General features: G+C 48.7%; 1 protein-coding gene across 1 annotated transcript; it reads right to left on the bottom strand.

Annotated features, from left to right (window-relative positions):
• Positions 1-380: 380 nt before the first annotated feature.
• Positions 381-26,389, bottom strand: LOC107185652 (zinc finger protein ZIC 4-like). Its single transcript, XM_015573388.1, has 3 exons — positions 25,418-26,389; positions 2,259-2,428; positions 381-713 (listed from the first exon to the last, which is right to left on the bottom strand). The coding sequence occupies exons 1-3, from the start codon at positions 26,367-26,369 to the stop codon at positions 390-392; spliced, it is 1,446 nt and encodes a 481-aa protein (XP_015428874.1). The 5' UTR covers positions 26,370-26,389; the 3' UTR covers positions 381-389.
• Between the last annotated feature and the right edge of the window lie 446 nt (positions 26,390-26,835).

Genomic DNA, 26,835 nt, shown 5'->3' with positions numbered 1-26,835 from the left:
AATCCGGAAAGTAGTAACAAAGTCACGAGATTCTCCGTATGACATGATATTCATCATATCCTAGATGTCTCTTGTTCTATCCTCTATCTTCCAGGTAATTACAGGGATTTCCTCTCCATTCTCAACTCTTCTTCCTCCTCTGTTCCGTCTAAGCCAGACACCCGAACGTTTCCAAATTCCCGTGAAACATGTCAGTCAGCGAACTTCTTCTCCGTGAGTCTCGTCGAAGATCGAGTGATTGTCGCCCAGATCCATGCCTCTTGGATCACAGTTCCTTGCGTGAATGAACGCAGACCATCTCCGTGCGGCCAGGTCGACGTTGTACCATGGATGATCATCACCGTCGAAGCAAACTTGCTGTTCCCTTAAACATATCCGTCTGTCCCGAACTAGTAGGCAGTCGCTTGATGATGCATCAGCGGGTTGAAGTGGTGTGGACCAAGGTGATGGGGCGGCGGTGGTCCTGGCAACGGGCTGTGCTGCGGACCGACCGTCGGCGGCTGACAGACGTACCATTCCGTCAGCTCCGGCCCTCGTGTCGAGGGATGACTCGACGGTGGATTGGCGGTGGTCGTTGTCGGGACGACCGAAGGCGGCTGAGGTGACTCCGTGTGCCCGGTCACGGACAAGCTACCCCCGCTGCTGCTGCTCTCTTCACCCTCGCTCTCGTAGCCCCCTCCAATCTTGCCCTCGCCCAGGGTCATGCCGTGCACCTGGAAAGAAGAAGGCGGAGCCTAACGTTAGATTTCGGTTACCCTCGGGGCATGTTCTTCTCTAGGGGAGGGGATGGGGTATGAAAAACTGTTAGGTTTTAGCTGGAGGAGGAGTTCCACGGGGGGTTGGGATGGTGATAATCGGGAATTCGGTTAATTAGTGACAAAAGCAGCATAATCTGTATAATAAAGGAATTATACGGAGCGTTAACAAGAGGGTGGGGGATAGTGGTGTACTGAGTGTACATACAACGCATAATTAGCAGACATTGAAATATTAATATAGCGGTGGTGTTACTGAACGCTCTTTTTTAATGCCCAGTAGAGATCAGCAAAGGCTTGGAATTCCGAAGAGTTCGAAGGATAATTCAGGGAAGCGAAGCGACAAAAGGCGACGAAACCCGCAAGATTACCAGCGCGTCTCTTCTCTATCCGAAAAACCTCCCTTAAACCGTTCCTACGCGTAGCGTCTAACTGGTGATCCTAGAGCGTTAATGCCACCTAAGGATCGAGGGAGAGGCTTCTCCGTAAATCCTTCCAGTCTTAATTTACTTTTCCACCGGGGGCGGCGAGAATTATACCGCGGGGGGTGAAATGTGTGATCCATGGCGCGGTACGTGTCCCAGGAGGGAGGCGGGTAGCTGGAACGTGTAACCCGAAAGAAAACGCAGAGCTAGTTGTGTATTTGATCGTCGTAAGTTATCGCCTCGGAGATCAAGGGAATCACGAGCAAAAGGAGTTAGCTGCTGCTGCTGGACGAAGGTGGTCGTCGCCGCGTTAGATGAACCGAAGAAGCCTCGGGGGGGATCAGGGAGAACCGGGGATCAAGGCGAACGTTTCCCGTTCTCTCTGTGCCCGCGCTGCCGCGCGCCTGGTCCTTCGTTCATAATTCAGTGAGCAAATCTCGACGACTGCCTTCCGCGAATCACGGCCCCGGCGAAAAGCGTGGAGAAGCGAAAGGCGCTCGTTCCCTATCCGACGAACCTATCGCGCACGTATCTCGGGAGTTGCCTTTTGGACGGTTCTACCCTACCCTCCCTCCTTCCCTCCCCCATCACCCTCGTTTGGTGTGCCACAGATAATTTCCTATTAAGATTCCGTGTCCGTTCGTGCATGAACCTTGCGCCGTGGATACCCGGGAACATCTCTTCCCACAGGCCTGTGTATATACTTTTTCTTATACGCCTGTTCTCTTGTGTCTCTACCGGCCTTTCGCCTAGCGTGAAACGAAACTGAAGTAAACCACGCGGGGTTCTCCCGATACACCTCGATACGTTTCGGGGCCGCTATGCAAAAAAAAAAGAAGAAGGAAGAATGCCCAAGTTATGATAATTCGATGCCGAAGGGAGGTGAAGAACAGGATACACTACCGACGATCCTCGTGAACGAGCTTAATTACATGCACTGGCTACTGTTTACGCGAATTCGCCTCCGGGGCACGAAAGAACAAGCGTTGGATAATATAATTGAAGGAAACGGGATAAAACGGATGGAGTTGTTCCGAGGTACAGCCGTAGGCTGTTTGCCGTGGCTCGATTATCGTACCTTCATATGCTTGCGCAACGAACTCGGATGGGTATAAGACTTGTCGCAGCCGGAGACCCGACAATTGTAAGGCTTGTCCGACGTGTGGACGTGACTGTGCTTCTTCCGATCGCTGCTGTTCGCGAACCGCCTCTCGCAGCCGGAGTATTCGCACTTGAACGGTTTCTCGCCTGGAAACAAAAAAGAACACGGAGATATTATTAATGGACTTTTCGTAATTGAGACACGATACCAACGGGGGCGATAATTGAAAAATAGGTTCCTCTTTGCATTGCTACCGTAGTAACGAAATGGGATAGCCACGTGGACGTTGATCTATAGCTCCCTGTACGTGTAATCTACGACTTGATAAACAAACATCAGGTGTATCGTTACAAAGATCCATCGGCGCATACTATTTCTCCCTCACCAAGTCAGTTTTCATGTAGTACCAGCGTTTCCTTCCTTCCCCGGAAGTTCCTGCGCGTTCACGGCGTGCAATTATCGCGCGCATAAAGAACGCGCAACGGGGACGGTTGTTGCGAGTAGAAAACCACCCAGCGCGCGAAACAACAGGAAAAATCTTTTTCCGTCGTGATGGGCTGGGGGGGGGGGCAAAGTGGGGAAAAAGGGCTCGCGGCGATTTGCGCGGGCTACACACAGGCCGAGTCTACGAAAACGCGATTGCATCGGTATCGCGGGACGGTTTCATCATGATTTCCGGATATCTTGATGAGCACCGGCCGGAGAACATTCTCTCTCTCTCTCTCTCTCTGTTCTTCGCCTGGGGCCGGGAGAGGCAGAGAAGATATCGAGAGATAAGCTCCCCCGCACACGAATGGCCGCCGTCGTCGGGGCGCGACGGAGACCGTGGTGGCGTGACTCTTATTTATTTCCACCGGAAGTTGACTGGAATATATTTTACCGTCGGCTCACACCCTCGCCGTCATCCTCCTCTTTCCTCCCCCGTCCCCTCCTTTCGCGTAGACACCCTTTTCCGGGACTTCCTCCTGGCGCTCTACTCCGGAGAGAGAAGCACCCGGAGACGCGCGAACAGGAAGCGCAAACTTGGCGGATTTTTTATGGGGAAAATGGTGGCCAACTTCTCTCCTCCCCTGCACCGCCGTCTTCGACCGAGAAAAACGGGGGAGAGTCGCCTGGGCTTGAATTGGAGATAGGCGTTAGCGGGAACGTAAAAACGAGGACCCGCTGAAATGGGATATGTATGTATACATGTACGTTTCGAGAGCTGAGACGGTTCTTATCGTTGCTCGAAGATTTTCCTTCCATCTTGTCTTCTCTGTACGCCTCGAAGATCTTCCGTTTGTTGTTACTTACGAGGAGATTAACTTTGCTCGCGAAGGATGATCGTGGATTAGGTGGAACGTTAAATGGTCGTTTAATGCTGGAAGTACCTAAGATATGAATGTATTTTTTTTCTGTCACCTTGGTAAAAGGGGTATACAAGTCGTCTTCGAAATGCCTTGGTAGTTTTAGCGCGAAATCATTCAAAATTAGAAAGTTTCGTTCGCTTCTGTTAACGAGCGAATGGTGTCAGTGCTACAACTTTGGTCTTTTTCTTCTTTCTTATTTGCATCGCTCCGACCTCCACTCGTGAGCAATTCATTTATTTTTTCCTTCTCGTCTTCGCGGGAAAGCCAGCGTCGCGTTATTAATGCGATCGGTCCGGTGGTGGTATCGCGTGGAAAGTCGACATCGGGTGCGAATGGCGACAAAGAAGCGTGTGGTTAAGTTTTCGCGCCGGCAGCGGTCGAGCGACGTCGTTATTCATCTCACGTGTGAAAAGCGCGATAACATTGCCATGTTCCGGTGACGTATCGCCGCGGCACAGATTATATTTAAATCGTTCTCGGACCGCGTCGACTGGCTCGGGCGCTTATGGCAGGCTGTGCGCCCGTCATAAGAAGGCGTCTTAAATATTTATGAACCTGGAAAGATAGCCGGGTTCCGCGCGCGCGCTCGCGGTGTCGCCCAGCTTATCTGACGTTTCACATGACTATGCTTCAAATTCTCTCGCCACGCTGTTGCGGCTACCAGTCCAGGAGGAGTTCTCGGTGCTTCGTTGATTTTAACGCCGACGCCTACCATTGAACCGTAACCGAAAGAGTTTGATTTACAACCACTTCGTTCGAGATTAGACCGAGACTAATTCTCGTCTTGATTTTTTTTTATTTAGAAACTTCTATATTCCAGTTTGCAGCATGATTAGAGAATCTCGGTCAAAGGTTTCCTGAACCAATGCCGATATCGATGCAAAATTACGTTTTACAAAGTAATTCATGAAGATTGGAGCATAGAGAAGTAATTGGCAAACGACTGTTCACATTGTGTATACTTATATCTATGTATACGTTGATATACAGAGATCTCTGGATGTCCCCACGTGTTCCGAGCCGATCATCTTCACATCCCATTCGATCCACACCGGTGTGAATCGTCTCCACCCACAGATTCGCACCTCCTCGAGGTATAACCTTCCCGAACCAATCGAAACGAGGGTTCGAAGCGAGGTGCCAACGACGCCTGGTTATTCCCCCGGCGGCTGAGCATAAAGGAGAGAAAGAGAGATACAACGTGTCTCGGGGTTTCTGGCCGTGCGCGAGAAGACTCTCTCTCCTTCCCCCAAAAACGGGGACGATTAATAACTTTTCAAATCTGTCCCCGGCAGGGTCGTGAGCCCGCCCGGGATCGCTTCGGTAGCCGAGCACGTTGGCAAATAAATAGCAGATAAATAAAAGCTCCGCGCGTCGTCTCTCCTACGTATCTGGCATTCTGTCGTGGCACCGCGCGCACGCTAACCGCTCTACGCGTGTGCGTGCACACGGCCGGGACCCGTATACAGGAAGACGACGCCTTCGATACACACGGCACGGATACGTTGCTTTCTACCTTTACCCGTGCCAGCACCGCGACTGGATTCTTCTTCGAGAGGGAGATTTAACCGGATGGAAGTTTGAACCATGTACGAAGGATTTTCGAGAGAGAATTTCTTTTTCTGTCGCTGAAAATCTGTACGATTTCAACGATGTTCGATTGTTCTTCGTGTATTTTCAGTAATACAATAGACACGTCGATTAGGAAGGCACGAGTATCGGATACACTAATTTGTAAATTTGTTATGTCGTAACTGAATAATGAGTTACTGTTCCATTAGTCTACACGACAATCTGTTTCTATATCTTTGTATATGAGTGACTCTAAATACGTTGATACAAATTCTGTTACACAGTTGTCCGTATTCGTGAGAATGCGTCGTTGTGAAGAGAATAGTGAACACATACACGTACGCACATACAGGGATAGGACCACAGACGCGTATATAAACTCGAGATTCATGGTGCAGCGGGTTATAGATCGTGGTGCAGCGAAAAGGGAGCCTCTCGTGGAGCAGTTCCCGAAGGGCAGTGTAGGCACCGTGTTATGACTTTCAGAATGGGGAGGCACAATGGCCCAGATCCGCGCCGGATAAAATAGTTATTATAATCGTTTTGGCTACGGCAGGGATCGAAGAGAAAGGAGAGGAAGGCACATGCGCGGCGTGGACGCGTGTGCGTTTCGATACGTGCGCGCGCGCGTTTATTTCGAGATCCACGATGTCCCACGCCGTGGGCACAAGACAACGGGAAACAATGATGCATAAACGAACAGATTGAAACAAAAACCAAGGTTGTCGTAAGGGTAACCGAAATTAATAAAACGAAACATTATTCTATTAACCCTCATCAGTCCCGTGTGTCAATTCCACAATTTTTAATTTTTTACCGCAGTGTCAATTTGACATAGAGAGACAAATTAAGTTGGGAAAATGAGGTACGGAACAGGGTTAACTTGAACAACGAAGCCAATTTGCTTCGAGCTTGAGATACCAGAGGATCTTCGTGAAAATCATCATCGTATTGTGAATTAACTTGGGAAAACGGATACGAGAATGAAACGAGAAAGAAATCTGCAGCGGCGTACCGTATAATATACAGCCGCCCAGGGGAAGATTTATTATCGATACACTTCCGTCTCGGCGTAGCCTCGAGCCACAGACACCCGGGACACACGGTTCTCGCACCTTGAAGAGGCGCAGTATAAAAGCAATCTGGAGTTCCATCTTTCCGTGAATGCGTTTCTTAGTAGGTAGACTCATTGAGCTGCAGTTTTCGGAAAATCTCCGGAGTGATATATGGGCGTACGCCATTGTGCCGGTGTATTCAGAACTGGTCTCCTCTATTCCTCTCTCGCTCTCTCTTTCTTCCTCCGTCGAAGGATAATAGATGATTTTTCGCGACCATTATGCTCGGGATAGGACACACCAGGTCCACGGGGCCATCGGACATTGTTGCGAGCCGTACCAGAAAACCAAAGCCCACCCCACCACTCTTGGTTAGGGCCAAGCATTCGGGGTGGAGGGCAGCAGCCTCCCTTTCTTTTGCTCATCGTCCGTCCCTTCTATTATCGACGGGCTCTCGTGTGGATAATTTTCTTGTTATACGTTCGGCATTAGTGAAAACCAAGAAATCATCCCCTCTTCCCCAGTGAGTCGGGTCCCGCGCGCGCGCGTCGATTCCGACCAACATCGATAAGGATCCGAAGAGTCGTCGGAGATCGATCTTGGCACGGATTAGGACCGTAAGATATTGGATCTAGATAGGGGGGCCCTGGGGCAGGAGGCTCGCGTTTTGTAAATTGATTGCACCGACTCGTCGAACCCTCATTCTCTTGTTCCCTTTCCTTTCCCTCTCACCTTCCGCCTCCGACCTCTCGTGATTTTTGTCCTCGGTGGCAAAAGTCGAGATCGACACGCGGATAGAGAGAAATAGAGAGAGAGTGAGAAGGACAGACACGCTCGAGATCGGACGATCGCCGGGGTTATGATCGATGAGCTTTCCGTGTCGGGATAAAAGCGGGATCGAAACGTGAACGTCGCGATGTAATGAAAGCTGCACGAACACCATTGGATGCGCACACAGACTGTTAAGCTGGACTTCACGTGCTGGAATTAGAATCGACCTGGGGCCAGGAGATCGTGATTGGATAATCATCGCGTGGCCGAAAATGGAAGTGGTCTGGTATATACGCAGCGATGCCAGTTGCATCACGACTCTTGACTTTCTGTAATGGGACTTCTCCGCGGTTGTGTTACTACGTACTCTATTGCTCTTCTAACATCTTTGAGTTCCGTTACACTGTCTTTTAAAAGTTGGAAATGGCAATGGTAGGTTAAATTTGCTCCACGTTGATTCATAATTAATATTAATTTCTGGGTATTATTACCTCGAGTGTAACTCGAGGAATATTCTCTACGAGATCGCAGAAGTACGGACGCGTTCAAGCTGCCGTTTACACGGATTCATCTTTTAAAGCCGCGTGAACCTGCCCGGACACAAAGCCGAGGAATCAAGGATGTTCCAGCCGGGTATCCTGGAACCGCTTCCGCCGCGGTGAATCGGCAAACGAAGGAGGGCCGAGTGTGTCACGGCGCGGAAAAACGGGAGAAAAAGTCGTGGCTGGCGGCAGAAAAGAGGAGGAGGGGAGGGAAGCACGGGCGAAAAAAAGAACCGCAAATCCGTGGGTAAACGTAACTACCGGTTGATGCGCTGATCATTCCGCCATGTTGGCTCTGAAAAGGGAGAGCGCCATCGGCAGATGTTTCTTTTCCCGTTGGTAATTCGAGTGTTTGTCCGTTTCACTCCCATCCTCTCGTTCCTTCCTACACCAATACCAATACAGAACTGGGTTCGCGATGTTATACTTTACCGGAAAGTCGAACCACAATCTTGTCGGGATCATGCGTCAAAATAAAACGATGATAATTAGCGGGTGTCCCTTTTGTCGGATCGATCAAGGGGTTGGAAAATCGCACAGGATTCGCGATCGTCTCGTAATAAGAGGAAGGGAAAGATATTCTCCTCGCGAATACACGATTTTCAAAGGATGTAATAATTCTCGAACGACGGAAGATCGATCACTCGGGCTAACGTTGAGAGCAAACCTACACTTTTGGATAAAGAGTGCATCAACCGTTTGATACCTTCAGCCTTTTTTCGCCTCGCCACACAATTCGGTTGGTTCTTCGGGCTCGTCCCGAAAAAAAAATCGTCATGGAATCTTGATTTCTCGAAAATTCGGTAGCCCAGTGGTTCCTGCACGTAGGTGCAGTTTAGAGTCGTATATCCTTGCCCGTTATCTGAGTCGGGATGCTACCGTTGCGAGTCACTCGCACACGCTCAGGGGACTCGTCGAGGCACTGTCTCTCTCTCTCTCTGTTTCTCTCTCTAGCGCCGGTTTACACGACGTTTATACGTGTTTATGTAAACTCCGGGCCACAGAGCACACGTGTTGCTGCTGCTGCGGTTGCTGCTGTCGCTGGCAACTAATCTTTCGCTTCCCAGCCTCCTTCCACTCTCACTCTCACTATCTCGCTCGTTTCCCTTTCTCCGCATCGGGATATCCTTCTTCTCGTCGGACTAGCACCGAGTCAGATCAAACTCGGAGATTTTCTGAAACCGCCCGGCATAAAAGATAGGGGCGCCATGGTCACGGTATGCCGCCTGGGCCATCTAGAGTTACCAGGGTCGGGGTGGTAGGTACACCAGGTCCTCCCGTTTGGCCGCCGCGTGAAAATAGAGAAACCCTCACGGGGGGACTAAAGTTTCACTCCCAGGGTGCTGTGTGTGTGTGTGTGTGTATGTGGAGGTCGGGAGTTGATTACCACGGAAATTGATACTTCGATCGGAATTTCGGGGTCAGACACGGTCTTCTAGAAATAGGAGGGGGACAACACTACACGAGAACCAGGTTTCACGAGGCGAGAGTTCTTTTTCTCGCTACCGTACCGGCGGCCCTGGCCAGAATGGGGAGGGGCTCGTCGCCCCGTATGCAAAGCGCCCAGTTATTTATTCGTGGAAGGTGGCATTTTTTTGGACACTGACCCGCGCGCGTATATAGTTGTCACGACGGCGCGTCGCGTATCTTTGCACCGATCTGACCATAATTGAATGTCCTCGCGGGCGAAAAGGGGCGCGCGCGCACACACACCCAGAGTTGCCAGGGGTAGCTACTTTTAACCACGAATTTGCAGGCTAACCTTGCGGAATGGAAATCGAGAAGTTTGATCCGATGGATTTTCGCTAGAGGATACTGGGTCTGATGCAGTGGGCCAGAGAATGATCGAAACAGAGTATACACTCCTCCTCACTGTGTGATCCTTAGGTATCGGATGGGTTCATCTAACCGTAGATCCGATGGTAAACGGTGTTTCGAGACCAGTCTCGAACGCCAATATCGAAGCGTGTGCCCCCTCGACGCGCAGGTACACAAACAGCGGCGGCAACAGCAGCAGTGACACTCGATGGCACTCGAAGGCCGGCATTGAGGAGGAAAGTATTAGGTGCGCGCCCTTATCCCCCCCCCCCCGACTGTATTCAAGGACCACTGAAAGTCTCGTCAACTTTTGCACGGGCCACAGAAGAAAACAGCAAACACACAGATTTTGCCTGGGTTGAGAGGCCTTCGCTTCTCTTCTCTGCCTCCCTGCCCCTTGGAGAGAAAACGAAAGGAGGAGGGTTCGCCTTGCCAGGGGCCAAAAGCTTTGTTGCATCTTTGTGCACCGGTGCTAAACGGCAGAAGAGCCAGCCTAGAGAAGGACAGAACCATCGTAGGCCTATCGTGGAAACGAGAGAGAGACACACGGTGAGAACACACGTTGCTTGTTAGGCCGCCCATTGTCCGGTGGTGGTTCCGAGAGGATTTTCCGAAAGGGAACACTTTTCGTTTCTCGATCCGTGTCGGCGGGAAGAGGTTGCAAACGATCACAGAGAACTTTTCATCGAACCGTGCAACAAGCAGAGCACGCGAGAGAGAGCGAGATAGAGACTGCACAAACCTGGTGAATAAGAGGGAGTAATCGGTCAAAAGAAAAACGTCGGCAGATTAGCATTTCAGGTTTTGAGAACCGGAACGAATTGTGTTTCGAGTACAGCCGTATATACATACACGAGTATACACGGGGGCTACTTAAGGCCCTCTTCTGTCGCCGGTTGCCCTTCGTTTAGCGGGCTCTTGTGTACACGCCAGCCTTGCTTTGTGCTTTACTCTGAATTTAGTATCACCGCTTTCTGAGTCTCTCGACACCTTCCGAAAAACCCCCCGTGGACGTTGAATTCTCACACTGGACACGATGATCATTTCGGTAATAGATCCCCGTTTAATGTCGAGTATCGCGGATATTAGCAAGAAAATTCGAAGTCGAGGGAATCGATACGCACGACAAAGTTTCTCCTGAAGGTTGGAATTCCTTGGAAAACTTTCGATTTATAGGCTTCTCCCCAGGGCCAACCGAGTCGTACACCCTTGGAGGCGTCAAGGATTCCTCCTTTGCGTGATTTACGCGTGGCCCAGGATTAAACGGGGAAACCTCTCTCGCGGATGCTCGAAGAGGAGTATAAGGACGGACGAAGACGCAACGGGGAGGGACTAACGAGATCAACTGGGAGAAGGAACACGTGTACATATACATATACATGCATCGAGTTAGCAGGTATAACGTCTCGACGGATGTAAATTCACTTTCCTCGTGTCGTGACGCTTGTGTTCGACTGGTTGGAAAGGATTAAATCCTCGTAAGAAGCTGGGAAACAGTGACCAAAGGGAGGGAGGTCTGGTGTGTCAGTCTACGTGGCGAGATTAGCGGAGGTCGTCCCGGGGGCAATACATAATTCAGAATCGTTTTAAATCATGCTTACAGACCTGTCTGGAAAAATTACGGTTCAAGCTGCCGGGAGAGCACGAACGGACCTCCGAGAATTTAATTCGCGAACACGAATTATCGTTCTCCACAGGTCGCGAGCGCGCCGGACTCTATCGGGAAACAATGCTGCCCAGCGACCTGTGGAACGCCGAATTAAACGCGCTTTAGTCACGGTTAATTTGGTTAGTCGACGTTTAGTCATTAAATAGATCCTGGCGCAAGATCGATCGGTATTTATTGACTGTCGATGATTCGACGTTTTTCGTTCGACCAGCCGACGAAACTTTCGTCTCCGTCCTCCCTCCTTTCTCTTCCGACCCCTTTGCGTCCCGTTTGTCCCGGATGATAGCGAGGATCTAGAGCGAGTCCCGAGGAACCTCCGATGTTGACGTGGCACACTATTTCCCTCTCTTTCTCTCATGTCGGCTGTGGTTCTCGTGTGTGGGCCAGTTTTAGGCTTATTAATGAATACAGGGCTCGGGCTGCTTTAACGATTAGACACAGGGCGTGGCGAAAAGATTGCTAAATCAGATCGCGTTCCCCTGGTCGACGACGATTCGTTGCAGCCTGCGGGGCCGTATCATCATCCCAAGGCTATTAAGCGGACGTGCCTCGACACTCGCTTCGGGGACTCTATCCCGATTGTCTGTATACAAGTATACTTCGTTCGAATCGTCCCATGGCTCGCGATTCGCGACCAGCGTTCTCTGGCCTTTTAATTAAGATGTAATCGGTAAGGAACGATGTTCCATCGGACCGTGGTACCTTGGGCGCAAGGGAGTGTGAGAGAAGAGAAAACTCTCCGTCATTGTTGTCGTTATTATTATTATTCGGAAGGAAGAAAGTACTAAATCTATTGGTGAACGTACTGGAACATTAAAAATTAAAAAAAAGTACCAGGTATAGTACGAAAGTACTAGTTGTGGTCACACTGGACGGCCCTAGTCCCTGAGAGGAAAGGGGTTCGAAATCGGTGAACGAAACGGCAGAGGGGTGGGGTGGGGAAAAGGGGATCGGACCGATGGGGCTTACAGAGTGGGAGAGAACATAATGTTTCCCACAGCGCGAGGAGTTGTATATTTTACGATATGGCGAGCAATTTGACATCTCGCGCGAGGCATAATTCACGCCCGTGCGCGAGCGCCCGTGTGCGTGGCCTGGCCCCCTCGCCACCCTCCTCCTATGTTCGCAATGATAGGCCCTCCAGAGGGAAGGATCGCCTCTGTGTGCTCTTCGTGTATATGTATGTGGGTGCATCGACGCGAGAAGGAACACGCGAGAGCGCATGAAGGATAGCTGTGCACGCGTGCACACGCATCGAGCGGACAGGTACGCGCGCGCGTCCGACCGCATCGAAACCATTAGAGACCCAACGAGAGGAGAACTCTTCGTAAATATAACGCGGACACGGGCCCGCCGCGATTCCTTTCTTTCTCGCGCACGTTCACGTTTCGTTGGAGCCCATCTCCGTTTATTCCCCGTGTTGTCCTCCGCTTTTCATCGTTTTTCGGAGGGCATTCCAATGTGATCCGACTGAAAAGAGGCGTGTTCGAATTGCCGGTGATCACGTTCCCGAGTTTCTTCTCGAACGAGGGTTAATTGATTGTTCATTATTTCCTACCTGTGATTGACCGAGTGGAAGACTCTCTTCGACTGTGAATACGAAATGAACGTAACGGGAGAGATTTGACGAAGAGTTGGGTACAATTCTAGTCGAATTATAAGTAGTGAAAAGCAGCAGTATCTAAGGTCGTGAACCGGATCTTTAAGGAGTTAACGAGATTTAAGACTTTCCACGTTCAATCAAGTAGAAATGGCTGAATACTTTTTTATCTTCTATTCATTCTATGAATTTGCCCACCTCTGATCTGAAGTAAATTATTCCGGTTGAGTTTTGAAGTTTTTATACACATTCTAGTAGAAGACGCGGCTGACGTGTCTTCGTCCTCGACGTGACTTTTCGGACGCATATCTCGTCGTTTGGAAAAGAGTTCGCGAAGAACACGGAAGCTCGACGACGGGTGCAACCTTCCCCGCGGAGCTTTTCACATTTATTCGTGTCTCCGTTCGTTCGACACACGAGCCTTTCCGTTTCCCGTTGATACGCCGTTGGCGTGTCTGGACGTCGTTACACGAATGGAATATTATTTATCGTGACCTTTCGCTTTCCGACGCTCGATAGTCCTCTTTGAATGTTTTTTTTTCTTTTTCTGCAACATCGAATGATCGATGCGTCGTACATCTCGTACTTCAAATAGATGAACGCACAAGTCAGTTTGCGCGAATTATTCGAACGTCTAAATGGCCCTTAATAGCGATGGAAAGAAAAGAGCAACCCAAAAACTCTGGGATTCTAAGACACAGAAACAAAACAGAGAAATTACTGAAACTCATGAGAAAATCGTGAATGGCGAACACCAGCAGGCTCGAGGATCATGAATGGAGTCGTTCTGTTTCCCGTGGACGGGATAATCTAACTTCGACTCCCATACTATTTCTTTCACGATTACCCACCCAACTTCGATCCCCCTGTTCACGGGGCGCAGCGTTTTAACCATTCTCCGTGCAAAAGCATCCTAATTAGCCGCGAACAATACGCAATCTGCGTCATCTATACGCGGCACCGACTGATTCTTGCTCTTTCTCTCTCTCTCTCTCTCTCTCTTCGCTAACAACCCATTCTACTCATTGTGCGGGGACGGGCCTTAAATCCAACGTGTAACGCGTTAACCACCGTTAACGCGATTACAGTGGCCCGAACATGTGTACGCGTATTCGCTGGATCGTTATCTTTTCTGGCCTGACACCCGTGATTTCCAGACACCCTCCTAGAACAGGCCATGGCACACACTTTTCTAGGATCGGTTCCCGGCAGCCATCTACGTACAATTCCTTCTACACACGGTGTTGTACGGTCGGACGTTACGCAATTCGGTTAGAGTCACTAGAGCATAGCTTTCCAAACTTTTTTGGCTCACCGCCCCATTTTCAAAGTTTTTTTTCTATTCAGCGCCCCCTTCCGGTAAGCTATCTCTATTATCTAAATTTCCAATTATAGTAGTTGTGCGTGTAATGTTTGAATTTTAAATAGTTAGATTGGAAACAAAGGAATTAAAGTAATTAGAACGTTCCTCAAGACCTCCTCAGCGCCGGTAGTGCCCACTTTGGAAACCCATGCCTCGTTGAGGATCGTGTCAGGATCCTTGTATGAGAAAATTATAACGCGGCCCCCCTTCCCATTCCGATAATTTCTTCGTTCGAGGGCACACATCGGCCCAGGTTAGGAAATTAAATTAGAATACGACAGCGGGGTCAAAGGGGGGGGAGATCCCCGACTTTTGACGTTCTCGTGTTCCTTTCGGGGAGAATTTTGACGAACAACACACAGGTCAGTCCTCCGGGATCCCGTGGGACAGAGAACGGAAGGACAGGCTTTCGAGTTCAGTTTCGCCGATCGAAACGTTCCGAGAACATAGGTAGGTATACACAGGTACGAGGTGGTCCTCGAAAGGCGTCCTCGTAATATTCATCGATCTGCACGCGAAATTAATTAAACGGCAAAAACTCCCGTCCAGCCTCTTCCCCGTTGACGACAAATTATGCCCCGGCGTTGACTACTTACATAATTGTCTCTCGATATTCGTGGTATTCATACCTACCCGTAGCCCTCCTCCCTCCCTTCTCGAGAATCGTTCCCGTTCTCCGCTGAATTTCGGCTGTAACCTTCTGTGTTCGCCGTTCGAAACGGACCAAACAACAGCTCCGAGTACATACATGCTCCGTGAAATCGGTTCGAGTAACCGGTTATCGGATCTCACGCGGAAGTTCATGGGTGACGATACGACGGGAGGATCTCTCGTGGCCCGGGCGAAAGGTCCCACGATCATCAGAGACAAACCAGTGCCAAAAATCCAACGAGAGAACCCACCTATGGGCCCGTGGTGGTTGTTACACGTGATATCGTCCCTGCGTGTGCCCGCACTAACGACCTATGTAAATGTTCGTATCTGTTATCCTTGTCCCTTATCATTTTATCCTCCTCCGTCGACGATTCCAAACGCTACGGAAAAAAGAGGCAGGATAGAAAGAGAGAAAGAGAGAGCACGAGAGTGAGAGAATCGAGGTAAGGTCGAGGATGGAAAAGGAGAGAGGGACTCGCGAGGAGAGGAGAGAGAAGAGGGTCCCAGCATTCCAGAGCCCGGTCTCGACCCGCGACCCTCGCCCCCTAAATCATCCACCGCAGCTAGGCCGCAATTCCGTTTTGTTTTCTCCGCTCTTCTCCTCGTTCCTCCTTTTTTTTCTCTCTCTCTCCCTTCGTATCTCTTCCCCTCCACCCCTCTCTTTTTTATTTATTTCTCCCCCTTTTTCGACCTTTTCTACCAGACCACGGAGACAACCGCCTGGACCCTTCTTCTTCTTCTCCTCCTACGTCGTACCTTTTCTACTTCTCTCGTGCCCTCGACTGATTTGACGAACGGAACACACTGTGGGAAAAATCGCGGCCAGCCTGGACAAATAGCCGATGACGACACGTTTCGGTATTATAGTACTACCTCGAAACACCATCAGACGCGTCAGAATTCTAGAACGGTACCGCGTCGATGTTTCCAATGACACGGTAGTGTATCGATGACCAAGTGTATCGAGTGGGAAACCAAAAAGGTATATACAACCACAGGCTAAAGGTTCGATAGGCGGGGTAGAGTGTCGTCGAGAATAAAATGATCCACCTACTTTCCCTCCTAAAATAGGATATGCTCCGATTTCAAGGTGCAACCGAGGACACCTATCAGGTTGAAGGAGAGACTGGAGGAATAGCTCGAAGAATACAAAAAAACCGCGAAAGAGCTCTCGGGTGTACACAGTAAACGATACGCCTATTCCCCAAAATAGTTCGAATGTTCCTGCGATGATCCGGATATCTGGGTGTCTCGTGGCATTGAGAAACGCGCGAAACGAAACGCGTGGTTAGGCCGCACGATCTCTCCGCCCCTAGAGGCAAGTGGAATCGTGAACCCAGGGGCTTCGAGTCGCTGTCCCCCCCCTTCTCTCCACCACATAGGTCGGCGGTGCTGGCATTTAAACGGCACAAAAGTATAATGTTACGGACACTCGATATTTTCTCGATGATCGTCATTGTGCTGGGGACGTCTTTAGCGCGCGTGTACGCGGCGAAAACGCATTATTCCGGCTTGGGCTACCGTACGGTGGCACAACCATCGAACCAACGGAATGATTTACCCCGTCTTCGGTTACCCGCGTCGTTTATTGTTGCCCCTGGAGAGACGAATCAAAGATGATCTTTTGGTGATGCTTCCTCGAGTTCGTCGAGTCTCTATGATAGATTTTCGACTGTGTCGAATGGCAGAAAGGGTACGGAGATAATAATATTTGTAACTAGTCGCTTGTTAAATAGTTCTAGAGGGTGCACGAGAAATAACAGTATTCTAGAGTTTGTCTATCTATTTCTGTTACACATAGATACATAAGATCAATACGAAAGAGACTATAGTCCAAAGTTTAATTAGAACTCGATGGATTCCTGTCAACGTGTGTTAATGAAAAATTCCCCGATAATTATCAGACGTTTTCTCATTTAACAACGTTTAATATCCCGCTACTATTCCATCGAGCGACGACTGGACGGTAATCCACGCAGCGTGGCACGCCGAATGCGATGGGAATCAGAAGAGAAGAGGGGAAAAAGAAAAAGTTAATCTCGAGCCGGAGAGAGGGAGAAGTCCGGAGTTATTTTCTTGTCGAACGGCCCATCTCGCGGAAGATAACCAGAAATGTTTGATTTCTTTTTCCATCCCCCTTACTCCCCTCCCCTCCCATTCCCGTTGTTCCCCACCTATCGTCTTCGTTGCACCTACGCATTTACGTCAGTTGGTGAAAACCGTTCGTGATAACAGATTACGTGTACACACCCTGGCCGGATTTAATCCACTTTTCAAGGGAAATTTGAACGTTAAAATAATACATGGTTGTTTCCGGCGTAAAGATCCAGTGATCATTAACAGACCTGGTCCAGACAGTTGTTTTTGTGTCTGTTCGGAGTGTTGCTTCGATTCCTTTTAATGTTCCGTTACATCCGATCAAATATTGATAGTTCCCTTGTCTAGAACGCGTTTTCGTATCCAGGACTGTGAGGAAGAAAAGATTCAGGGCAACCTAGTGCTAGTGTAAGAGTAAAAAGTCGCGCATTCAAGTTTCTACGATCGTTTTCTATTAAATTACCTTAGAGTGTACACCAAGTAAACAAGGTTCTTGTTATGCTAGTCCAGCTCTCTGGAGGTAGCTGCGTGTCGCGTTAGTTCGAAATTAGCGTCGGTTTCGAAGGCTTCTCTCGTCAAACTTCTGCAGCGCGTTAATGAGAAACCTGTTTGTCACGTTTACAGAACCACAAGCCGTTCATTCACAGCCAACTTCTCTCGACGACCTAACCGCGCGATTCTTAGCGAAGTCCTTGCTTTTTTACACTCGCACGTGGTAATGCAACAGGATTCGCTGGAAAGCTTCCGTTTGATACTTCATGAGGTACGTCGTCTCTTTTTTAACCAAGGCTGGCTAATTGAAAAAGCAATCCATTTATCAAATGCAATTTTCGAGTCCACAGGGACTGGTTGAATATTCCATTACGTATTGTGAAAGGTAGAAAACCGCAGAATCGCGACTGTGTAAGATGCCTAGACTCGAGGATATTCTGACAGGGTATACGTGTTAATTGTCGAAGAATCGGAGGAATTTCCGATTCCACGAGATGAATCAAAGATTCCATGAATATGAACCAAAGATTTCATGAATGTGTACCCCAAAGATTCCACGAATGTGTTTTTTTTTCACTCGAGGCGAACGATGAGACATAGGGGGCGCGTGGCCTCGTTATTTTTTCAGCTGACTGGCCAAGAGGTGGCAAGCTGCGTCTATGTATACGCTATGCGCTCCGAAAGGGGTGAATCTCGCCCGCGATAATTAACCGGTTCTGTTTTCGTAGAAGCCAATCAAACGCGGTTGTATCTATTATCGGTCCACATTGCGGGTTTCCGCGTTTAACGGTGTGTCGTCGGTTTCATCCAGCGAGCGTATTCACGTCGTATCTCCGTCCTGTTTCTCGATCGCCGTTGCTTGTCCGTCACGCTCGACACACGCCATTAACTGTATCAACAACCGCTTCCGGCTTCGACCGATCGGAGAAGAACGTTCCTTGTTAATCTGTGTTCATTAATGCCGATCCTAACCCTTTCCGTTTATCTACGCCAGACGATTAACCGGTGTATTTAGAAATACACCTCGTATAACGATTTCCTTTTACATTTGAATCACTGCATCTAAATAGTATCTGGATCTAGATACTAATTTTAGTTATTTTCAGAGTCACCAGACTACTCATTCCTTCGAGTGTACTTAATTGTAAGTTCATTGACCCAGCCAGGGACAGGGAAGAGCATTTGCCCTCCCTCCCTACGGGAAAAAATTGGATTTCCCCTCCCCCAAAAGAAAAAATATTATATTAACTAATATTTTGTGTGTAAAAAGAAGTCTAATATTAGATCTTATAATAATAAGATTCTACGAAGGCCAGCTAAACATTTTTGCACCCGTGAATCGTTACCAGTCGACATTATCCCACAGATCGGTCCACCAGGGCGCATCGAATAGAGTCGTCGAATCTTTGAAACCGCGGTCGTGGACAGGATCCATCGACAGGTCGAAGGCGTAACTTTCAGGACAGCATACTGTCGGCAATGGCGCGTGCATCGGCGCGGACGGTTACGACGGACGGTCCGAACCATCGCCAGGGGCTACGGTGGTCTCTGCCCACCACTCTCTCGGCAGCTTGCGTTTGCAACGTATCTTTCAGTCTAAATCAGTTTCAAATAATATACGCGGCCGTGCCCTCCGGGGACCTCGTGGTTCGCAAGTAAAACAGAGCGGTGCGGCGCTGATTCGGAGAGCATGAATATCCTGTTTTAATGACCCACGCGACTACCCCGACCCGGCTACCGTACGACGGAGGATTTACAAATTTACTGGGCGCCTCTGGTACGTTCTACTGCACGTTCCCGCCGGAAAGAAACATATATGTCCGGTCTGTGTGTATGTAGAGTGTCTTGAAGCTTTATTATTAACTCGAGCTACCGAGAAGACTGCGGATCTTGAAAGTCTACCAAGCGAACTTTTTCGTCCGTTTCGATCTGTTACCAAGTCTTGAGAAATTCTGTGTGTATCGAATAGCTGAAGCATAGAGAACATGCTTGATATTTAAACGTACAGAAATATTTCACGGTGTGCGATTTATGCGGCAGCTTTTCCAGCACAGAACTGATAAGGTTGCTCGACCGTTTAAGTATTTTCTACGGAATGTTTCCAGCTGGCCAATGGGGATAAATTAACTGGACCGATCGACTGAATGGTTATCGTGATCTGGTATCTATGAAACCGCGAGAAAGCCGTTAGTCGGCCTGTGTATACATGTGAATCAAGAAGACGCGTTTTTCCTTGTTACTGTCGAAGATGAACGGAGAGCAGCGCGTCGGGCCGATCGATGAAACTGTTGGCGGTGATGGTGGTGGTGTGGGCGGTCAAATAACAAAGCCACGGCATAAACAGGAACCAAGGGGTGGCTTTTTTATTGGCGGCTGCTTTTCGAGGTACAGGCGCGCGCGAAGGGCCGTCTCGTCTTTATCGACCCGCGGAGGACTTATCCTTGAGGCTTTTCTCACGCGGTGACAATTCATACGGAGGTACTCTGCTCGTCACTGGCCGGAAAAATACAGTTGTCGTTTGAAGAAACTTTTAACCGTTGGGTGTTAATTAACGGTTCAAGTAGCCCAGTGGAACAGTTCTTGGTGGCATGTAATTAACGATGTAAGTTGCGCTTGATATTGCATAAATGTAAATAGGAATCGTTGATTGATACATTTTATGAATCTTTAACCAGTGTGTACTATTCGATGATTAATTTTATTAATCGTCCGTCTTGTTAGGGAAACTTGCGAATCAATTTAACCCCCAGCACACTCGGTCCTCCAGTCAATTTGATCGAATCTCAGACATTGTAAATCAATTTGACCCCAGTAGTTTACATGCGCGACGATCAAGCGATATATGTTCTCTTAATTTGATTCTAGTTTAGACGAAGTTTAATTCAAAGAATAATAATGTAACTATTTATCTGAACAGTACACGAGCGTTAATGATAATTGTGTACATTTAACTTCAGGCACAATTTGATTTCAAAAGAAGTGATATAAGAGTACCTGAGTGGAAAATTGAGTCCGGTTCGAATCGAAATGGAATGCGAGGTGGAATTCGAAGAATCTTTATACGAGAAAGTTCGAGTATAGTTCCCCGGTGTCTCGCGACGTCGATTCACGTGAGATATAATTGAAACGATCGAGCAATTTTATATTAGCCAGGTGTGTCGAAACATAACGCGTGACGACGTTAAAGGTACTCGACGATCGATCATACCCGAAAGCGCGAAGAATATTGCGCGCGTGTATCCCCCCGTTGTCCGTCGGTCGCTCGAGAAGGGCAATGCGCGCGCGATTCTTCGACGAGATTTATCTCCGAATCGGCGGTCCCTCGATCGAATCGAGTCGTGCGAGCCAGCCCCGTATGCACGATCGATCTTCCCAACAGAGGAAGATTTCGATAAGTCGTCGGTACGATAATCTCACGGCTGATGCTGTGTTTTCCTGTCCGGTGTCGATCATTCGCTGTCTGTCCATCCTTCATGGAACTGTCGGATCGAATCGAATGTTTCAACTTTCAAATTTTCATATTTAACGAAAGGAATTATTATCGTGTTCTTCTTTTCTCTTCGTTCACTGCCGTTGATTGTATACCGTGGGAATGTCAAAAAGTTCGCGGAAAATTTTAATAAAAGCCTAGGGAGAGACAAATATTAACAATACTTAAAAGTTTACCTTCATAATAAAATAATATTTTGTTAAATATTTTAATAAACAGTAGCTTACATTCAGTAAGTGATATTATATATCTTTGATATTATAAACTTTGAACTGTTTTCTCAGTTTAGAAACTAGTGGAGATAGAACAATTAAGAACTAGAGCGATGAGTTGGAAAACGCGACAATTCGATCCGTACCGGCTTCACCGTGTTTCCGTCGGCGTCACAAGCTTATCGCCAATAATGGTCCTATCGGGCATTTCATATCGGTGCTCTCGCATAAATCCGATCATGCATCTCGACTACGATCTCACGGGGCCGCCCGCCCGCCATTAGTTACCCGGGCGACTTACAATGTTCTCCCGGAACGGACCCCGGAGCTTTACGGCACATTGTCGATCGTCGTCGATTTCCTGGCCGGTGGCCGTGCAAATATCGTCCTCGCGCTTCCTGGCACCGTTTCCTCGTTTTTCTTCCCCGTCCACCAACCCCCTCCCTCCATTTCTTTCGCTTCCTGTGTCACTCCGGATTCTATCGCTCTTTTCCTACGTTCCCCCCTTTTTCTTTTCGTATACGTGGCATTTCCAGCTCTTGGCTCATCGAGTTTCTTTGTACCATCCTGTGTGTATGGTCCACTTTCATTGTACTTCGAATTGATATATTCTATCGTTTTCATTTATTCGGTAATTATCTTGAATATTGAGATTGACACATTCTCCTTGCAATGATAAAATTTAGGGTTTCGTTTGTATACACTACGATATACACATACTGTGCCTTAAATCCTTCTTCATAACATTTCCGAGACAATATTCAGTTTCATTGACATTTTTTCTAAACGTTCATATTAATAATCTACAGTACAGTAAACTAAATACAATTTAAAAATGATATTTTCTCTGGCTCCTCGAAGGCTATGGATATATGGCCCTTATTGTCGAAGAATTTACCCCCACCCCCGATCTAAACTGTGTTCACTGCGTACAGTAAATTACAAATATTTTCATGTGTAAACAATACACAGAGGAAGGAAAGTTTTCAACGGTTCAGTTTCGTCACCAGAAGAGAAGCCATTTACTCGCACGGTCCCCCACCCTTATTCTCTCTGTCTCTTCCTCGACACGCTCGCCCCTACTTAACGCTTATTCCACAACAACCCCCGTGTCGACTCATCCCGTATCATCCCCTTATTCTACGCGTCTCCTAACCCTCCGAAAATCCTGACCAATGGCGCGCCAGCCCAGGGGGAAAAACCATTGTCAATCCGACCAATCGTCGACGCTCCTCCTGCAGCCACGCACATACGAGATCGTCTGGACGTGTTACAACGCTATTCTTCTGGATCCTTTTTCCTTTTTTTTTTTTCATGCCCTCGTCGTCTCATCCTCGTTTGGTCGACGGGAAGGGGGAGCTCTCTCTCTTGCTCGTCTCTTTATAATGCATATCAATTTATGCCTAATGGCTAACGCCGTTCCAGCGGGTCGCATCTGCGGATTAACAGGAACGTTTCTTCTCACCCAGGAAAGTTTCAAACGCACGCCCGCCCGCGCGAACGATCGTCCCGCCCCGCGATCTGAAAGGGGACCTCCGAACCCCGATAATCGCTGTATCAAATGATGGAACCTTCGTTACAAAACCTCCCCTGCGAACTCTAACTGGACCGGAATTTCAATTTCTTTTCAGTTAGTGAAACTGTACTTGAATCAAGAATTAAGTGGTTTCTTTCACTTCTACTTCAAGAGAAAGTTAGTTAACGTTAGATTACACTGGTCAACATGATTTTTCCCATGAAAAACATTTACATCGATTCTTGTGTATTACTCTATTCGAATGTGCAATTAGACTTTTTGTTCAGTTGTTTTGCTCATACCGAGGCGCGAATTGATGGAATACATTTCCTTCTGGGGGGCTTGTTACGGAACACAGCCGCGGTTAATTCGCGCGAGCCAAAATATTTGTCGCGTCTGCGATAAAAACAAAGAATTCCTGGTCGAATCGCTTTTGTACCGTCGCGTCACGTGGAACGGTGAAAGAGGGAGGGTTGGCAAAGAGTAGAGTAGAGGCAATAAAAGGGGCACCGTGAGCGTGTACGAGCGCGTGAACGGGGAATGCCTGGAAACAAAGCGACAACCAGTGCGTGGAGAGTTTTTTTGTTTTTACTTTTTCTTTTGAAAATGCCAATTTATTAAGAAAGGGGTTACTTGAGGGTTCTTCACCAACACGCGGCTAAATGAGTTTTAATTGATTTCTCACCGTACCGCCTTCGATACTCTGTCAATAAAATGCATTACACTCTCGGGAAACAGAAAGAATCTTTATCTTGAATCTCTGATCACATGTTTTTTGACAAAAGTGTTGGCAGAAACGTATATTAAGTGTACAGATTTACGAAAAGAAGGCCACGAATTCATTTGTACACCTAATAATTATCGAAAGCTATTTCGAGGGACAACGAAGAAAAGAAACCACGGAGATAATACAACGACGCGAAGAAGATACAGCTGCGTAATCACATGTGATATGTAGCCCTTGATACAAAGTGTAGCTGAATGACGCGGCCGTGGATCCGTGTGAACGGAAATATTCGCAATCCGTAGTCTCTCGGCGCGCTTAAATATGCGATTTCATCGTTCGAAGCGATTAACGACCTGCGATACAAAATCGCACTCCCCTGTGAACACACACACACACACACACACACACACACACACACACACACACACACACTATTACTGGTCCAAAGAAATAGAAGGAAGTGTCTGGGTCCGGGTATATACTGAATCATATTGATTACGGGCATCATTAAAATATAGAGCCATAGATCACGGTACGGATACGGTCGCCTCCATTTTCCTCCTGTGAGCCGCTATCTACCGTGTATAACTACCTTGTAAAGCACAGAGACTGTAACGTATATACAATCTCCGTAGCCAGGAAACCATACAAATGCAAATCGAACGCGAGAGCGAATCGCTCCGGCTAAACGGTGTGTTGTCGCTACAAACGTCGCGAGAACTGTATGTGTATATACGCACCTAGAGCGACAGATGCACTTCGCTAATAGATTTACGCGTACCTCCTGTTTTACAGTCCGCCCGTTAAAACGGAATCGTCGTGTGGTGGCTCTACCCCGGTGGGTTTCGAGAAACAAGAGATCCACAAGGGAAAAAGGAACAGTCACGCGCGCCACGGATCACGACTGACAATAAAACTACACGGTGAAATTAGTAGTGACTGCGCCGGTATGGAATCTCTCTGTAACGGCAGCCAGAGGGCCCCGAAGGGAGGAGAGAAAGAGAGAGTATCTCATGGGACGCCTGGCGTCTATCCGTCGGGGCCCGTCGCCCAATGGCAACACGGCTAAGCTGGACCTCTCACGAGTCCCCGTATAGGGAGAGCCAAGGCAAATACATTGTCCAGGGCAGCGGGGGCATAAAACGGAACGATATATGGCCCGGTAATTTCTTAATTGCGCCTCGAAAAATTCTTGTCATCGTAAACAGCCGTGAATGCACGGAGGGGGAGGATGGCCACGGAAATACGGTAATAATCAGCTTCTTTAGCGCGTCTTATTTATGCATCCCACTGGGTACAACCCCCTCCGATGAAAATCGAGCGACATCGTTGGGCCCGATTATTGCTCTTCTTCTTCTCCCCCCTTCACCGATCGAAATGGCGGGTGGATGACCGTTTCTCGAATTAATCGAGCCGACCACGGCAAATCTGCCCGTGATTCATGGCCGTGGGATTCCGTCGGCGTTCACGATCGGGCAAATTCTCTGGGAGCGCGACGGTGCAGAGCTCTAGAAACGTTTCTCCACCCCCGGGGCCCTCTTCTCGCGCTCTCTGGACATTACGGGGGCCGTTTCGTTCGTGGAAACCGGGGAGCTGATTCGGATCAGTGAGTGACAGGGCTTTAAAAGTGGCCGGACGCGCGAGTTCGGGTGGAATTCGAGGCATTCCTACGTGTTTGCCCGGGTTTGAAAGAAGATATCGCGAGGGGAGAGAGAGAGATCGGGCCCGGGGAGGTTGATGGAGATGAGGAGATTAACTTTCACGGGGCTCGATTGCCAACCGTAACTCACGTTAGTAGCAGTATGTCTTTGGAGCAGCTTTTGGGTTAACAGATATTAGAAACAAGAGTAACAATTAGCAGATTCTTCATAGGACACGTTTATGCTCGCGCAAGTTTCAATGACAGCTCCGTATCAATGTCCACGTGTCGATCGCTCGACATACAGTTATTTATTCATGAGTGTTCGAAGGCTCCTCATCACTGAACATTAAATATTTCATAAACTAATGGCCATGTGCGATTGAAACAAATATCATTGGTTTCATGATTTCAAGCTCTATCACTGTGCTGAATTTCATTCAAAAATCAGTATTTACACCTGGGGACCTCACCTTGTCAGTGCTGAGGAGCTTTTGAAGACTCATCGATGATTTTCTGTATGATCCCCCGAGAAACTAAGCTAACAAAGCAGATATGTTGTTACTCACCGGTATGCGTCCTCTTGTGGATCTTGAGATTCTCGGATCTGGCGAACACCTTGCCGCAACCAGGAAACGGACACGGGAACGGTTTCTCGCCGGTGTGCACCCTTATGTGATTGACCAGCTTGTATTTGGCCTTGAACGCCCTGCCGTTCCGCGAGCATCCCTGCCAGAAGCACGCGTGCGTGGTGCACTCGGGTCCGCCCACGTGTTCCACGGTCAGGTGCGTCACAATATCGTGGAGGGAGTTGAAGAGTTTCCCGCACAGCTTCCTTCCGGGTCCAGGCGCGTCCTGGTCCACCCACATGCAGGACATCTCTTGACGTTGGCCGCCGGTTACGCTGCCGGTACCGCCGCTACCTGCCCCGTTGCTTCTCATGTACCTCAGAAAAGCGCCGTGGGGATGATGGCTAGGATGGGTGACAGCCGGATGCTGTTGGTGGTGGATCGAGGCTGGGGTCAGGTGTGGAGGGCCTAAGTACTGATGATGGGGCGGTAATCTCGAGTCCTGGGGATAGTGTCCCGGGTAATGGCTCGCTGCTAGTGGATGTTGACTCGGATGATGAGGAAACTGCTGCATCGTCGCGGCTGTGCCGTCGTGATGCAACGGTGTGAACAGTCCTAGACCGCTCTCAGGGGTGGTTGGGTTCGCTGTCGCGTTAAACTCGTGCTCCCTACGTAGGAGAAAATCACGAGCCGCGTAACCCGGATGATGGCTCATATGGTGGCCCATGTGAGGCGCCATATGTGACGCTGGATGAGGATGATGCGGGGGATAGCCCTGGGGATGGAAATGGTGATGTTGCTGGGACGGTGCCTCGCCTGGAGCCGGTTGGACACCTGTCCCGGGATCCGTGGATCCGCCCGTGGCACCGCCACCGCCGGGCGACAGCTTGATACCGAGATTGGCTAGGTGGTGAGGGTGCGAGGACACACCGTCCAGAAATGCGTTCATCATCGTAGAGATCGCGTCCGAGTCTATCGGTTTGTTCACCGTGTCTATCACCAGACCAACGAGGAGACTATCATGTCTGGGAGGGAACGGTTCACGGACTGATCTCGCGACTACTCCGTTCTGCCCCGCAGTTACTGTATATACACGGTTCTCTGAATGTCCTAGTAAACTTCGATGGTCGATAATCCCGGATGAATGTCGCGGCACACTTGTCTAACACTGAGAATCGTACACTGTCTATGTAAATACACTTCGTTTCGAGTTCACTTGTATCGTTGCCACGGAATACTGTATACGTTATGTATACTGTCCCATGTGTTTTGAATCCCCGTGATCGTCACGCGAATATCCTTGACCAGACGGGAGCGAATATCTTCGAATCTGGGATCTACTATAATCGACGCTCCTCGCTCCGAAATGTCATGTGTGTTGGATTACTCCGAAAATCCGAACTAACGAAACACTCGAC

Source organism: Dufourea novaeangliae, unplaced genomic scaffold (assembly GCF_001272555.1).
Source record: "Dufourea novaeangliae isolate 0120121106 unplaced genomic scaffold, ASM127255v1 scaffold70, whole genome shotgun sequence".
NCBI classification, from domain to species: domain Eukaryota; kingdom Metazoa; phylum Arthropoda; class Insecta; order Hymenoptera; family Halictidae; genus Dufourea; species Dufourea novaeangliae.
The sequence above is the reverse complement of the archived record's forward strand: the minus strand, read 5'-3'. Positions and strand labels throughout refer to the sequence as shown.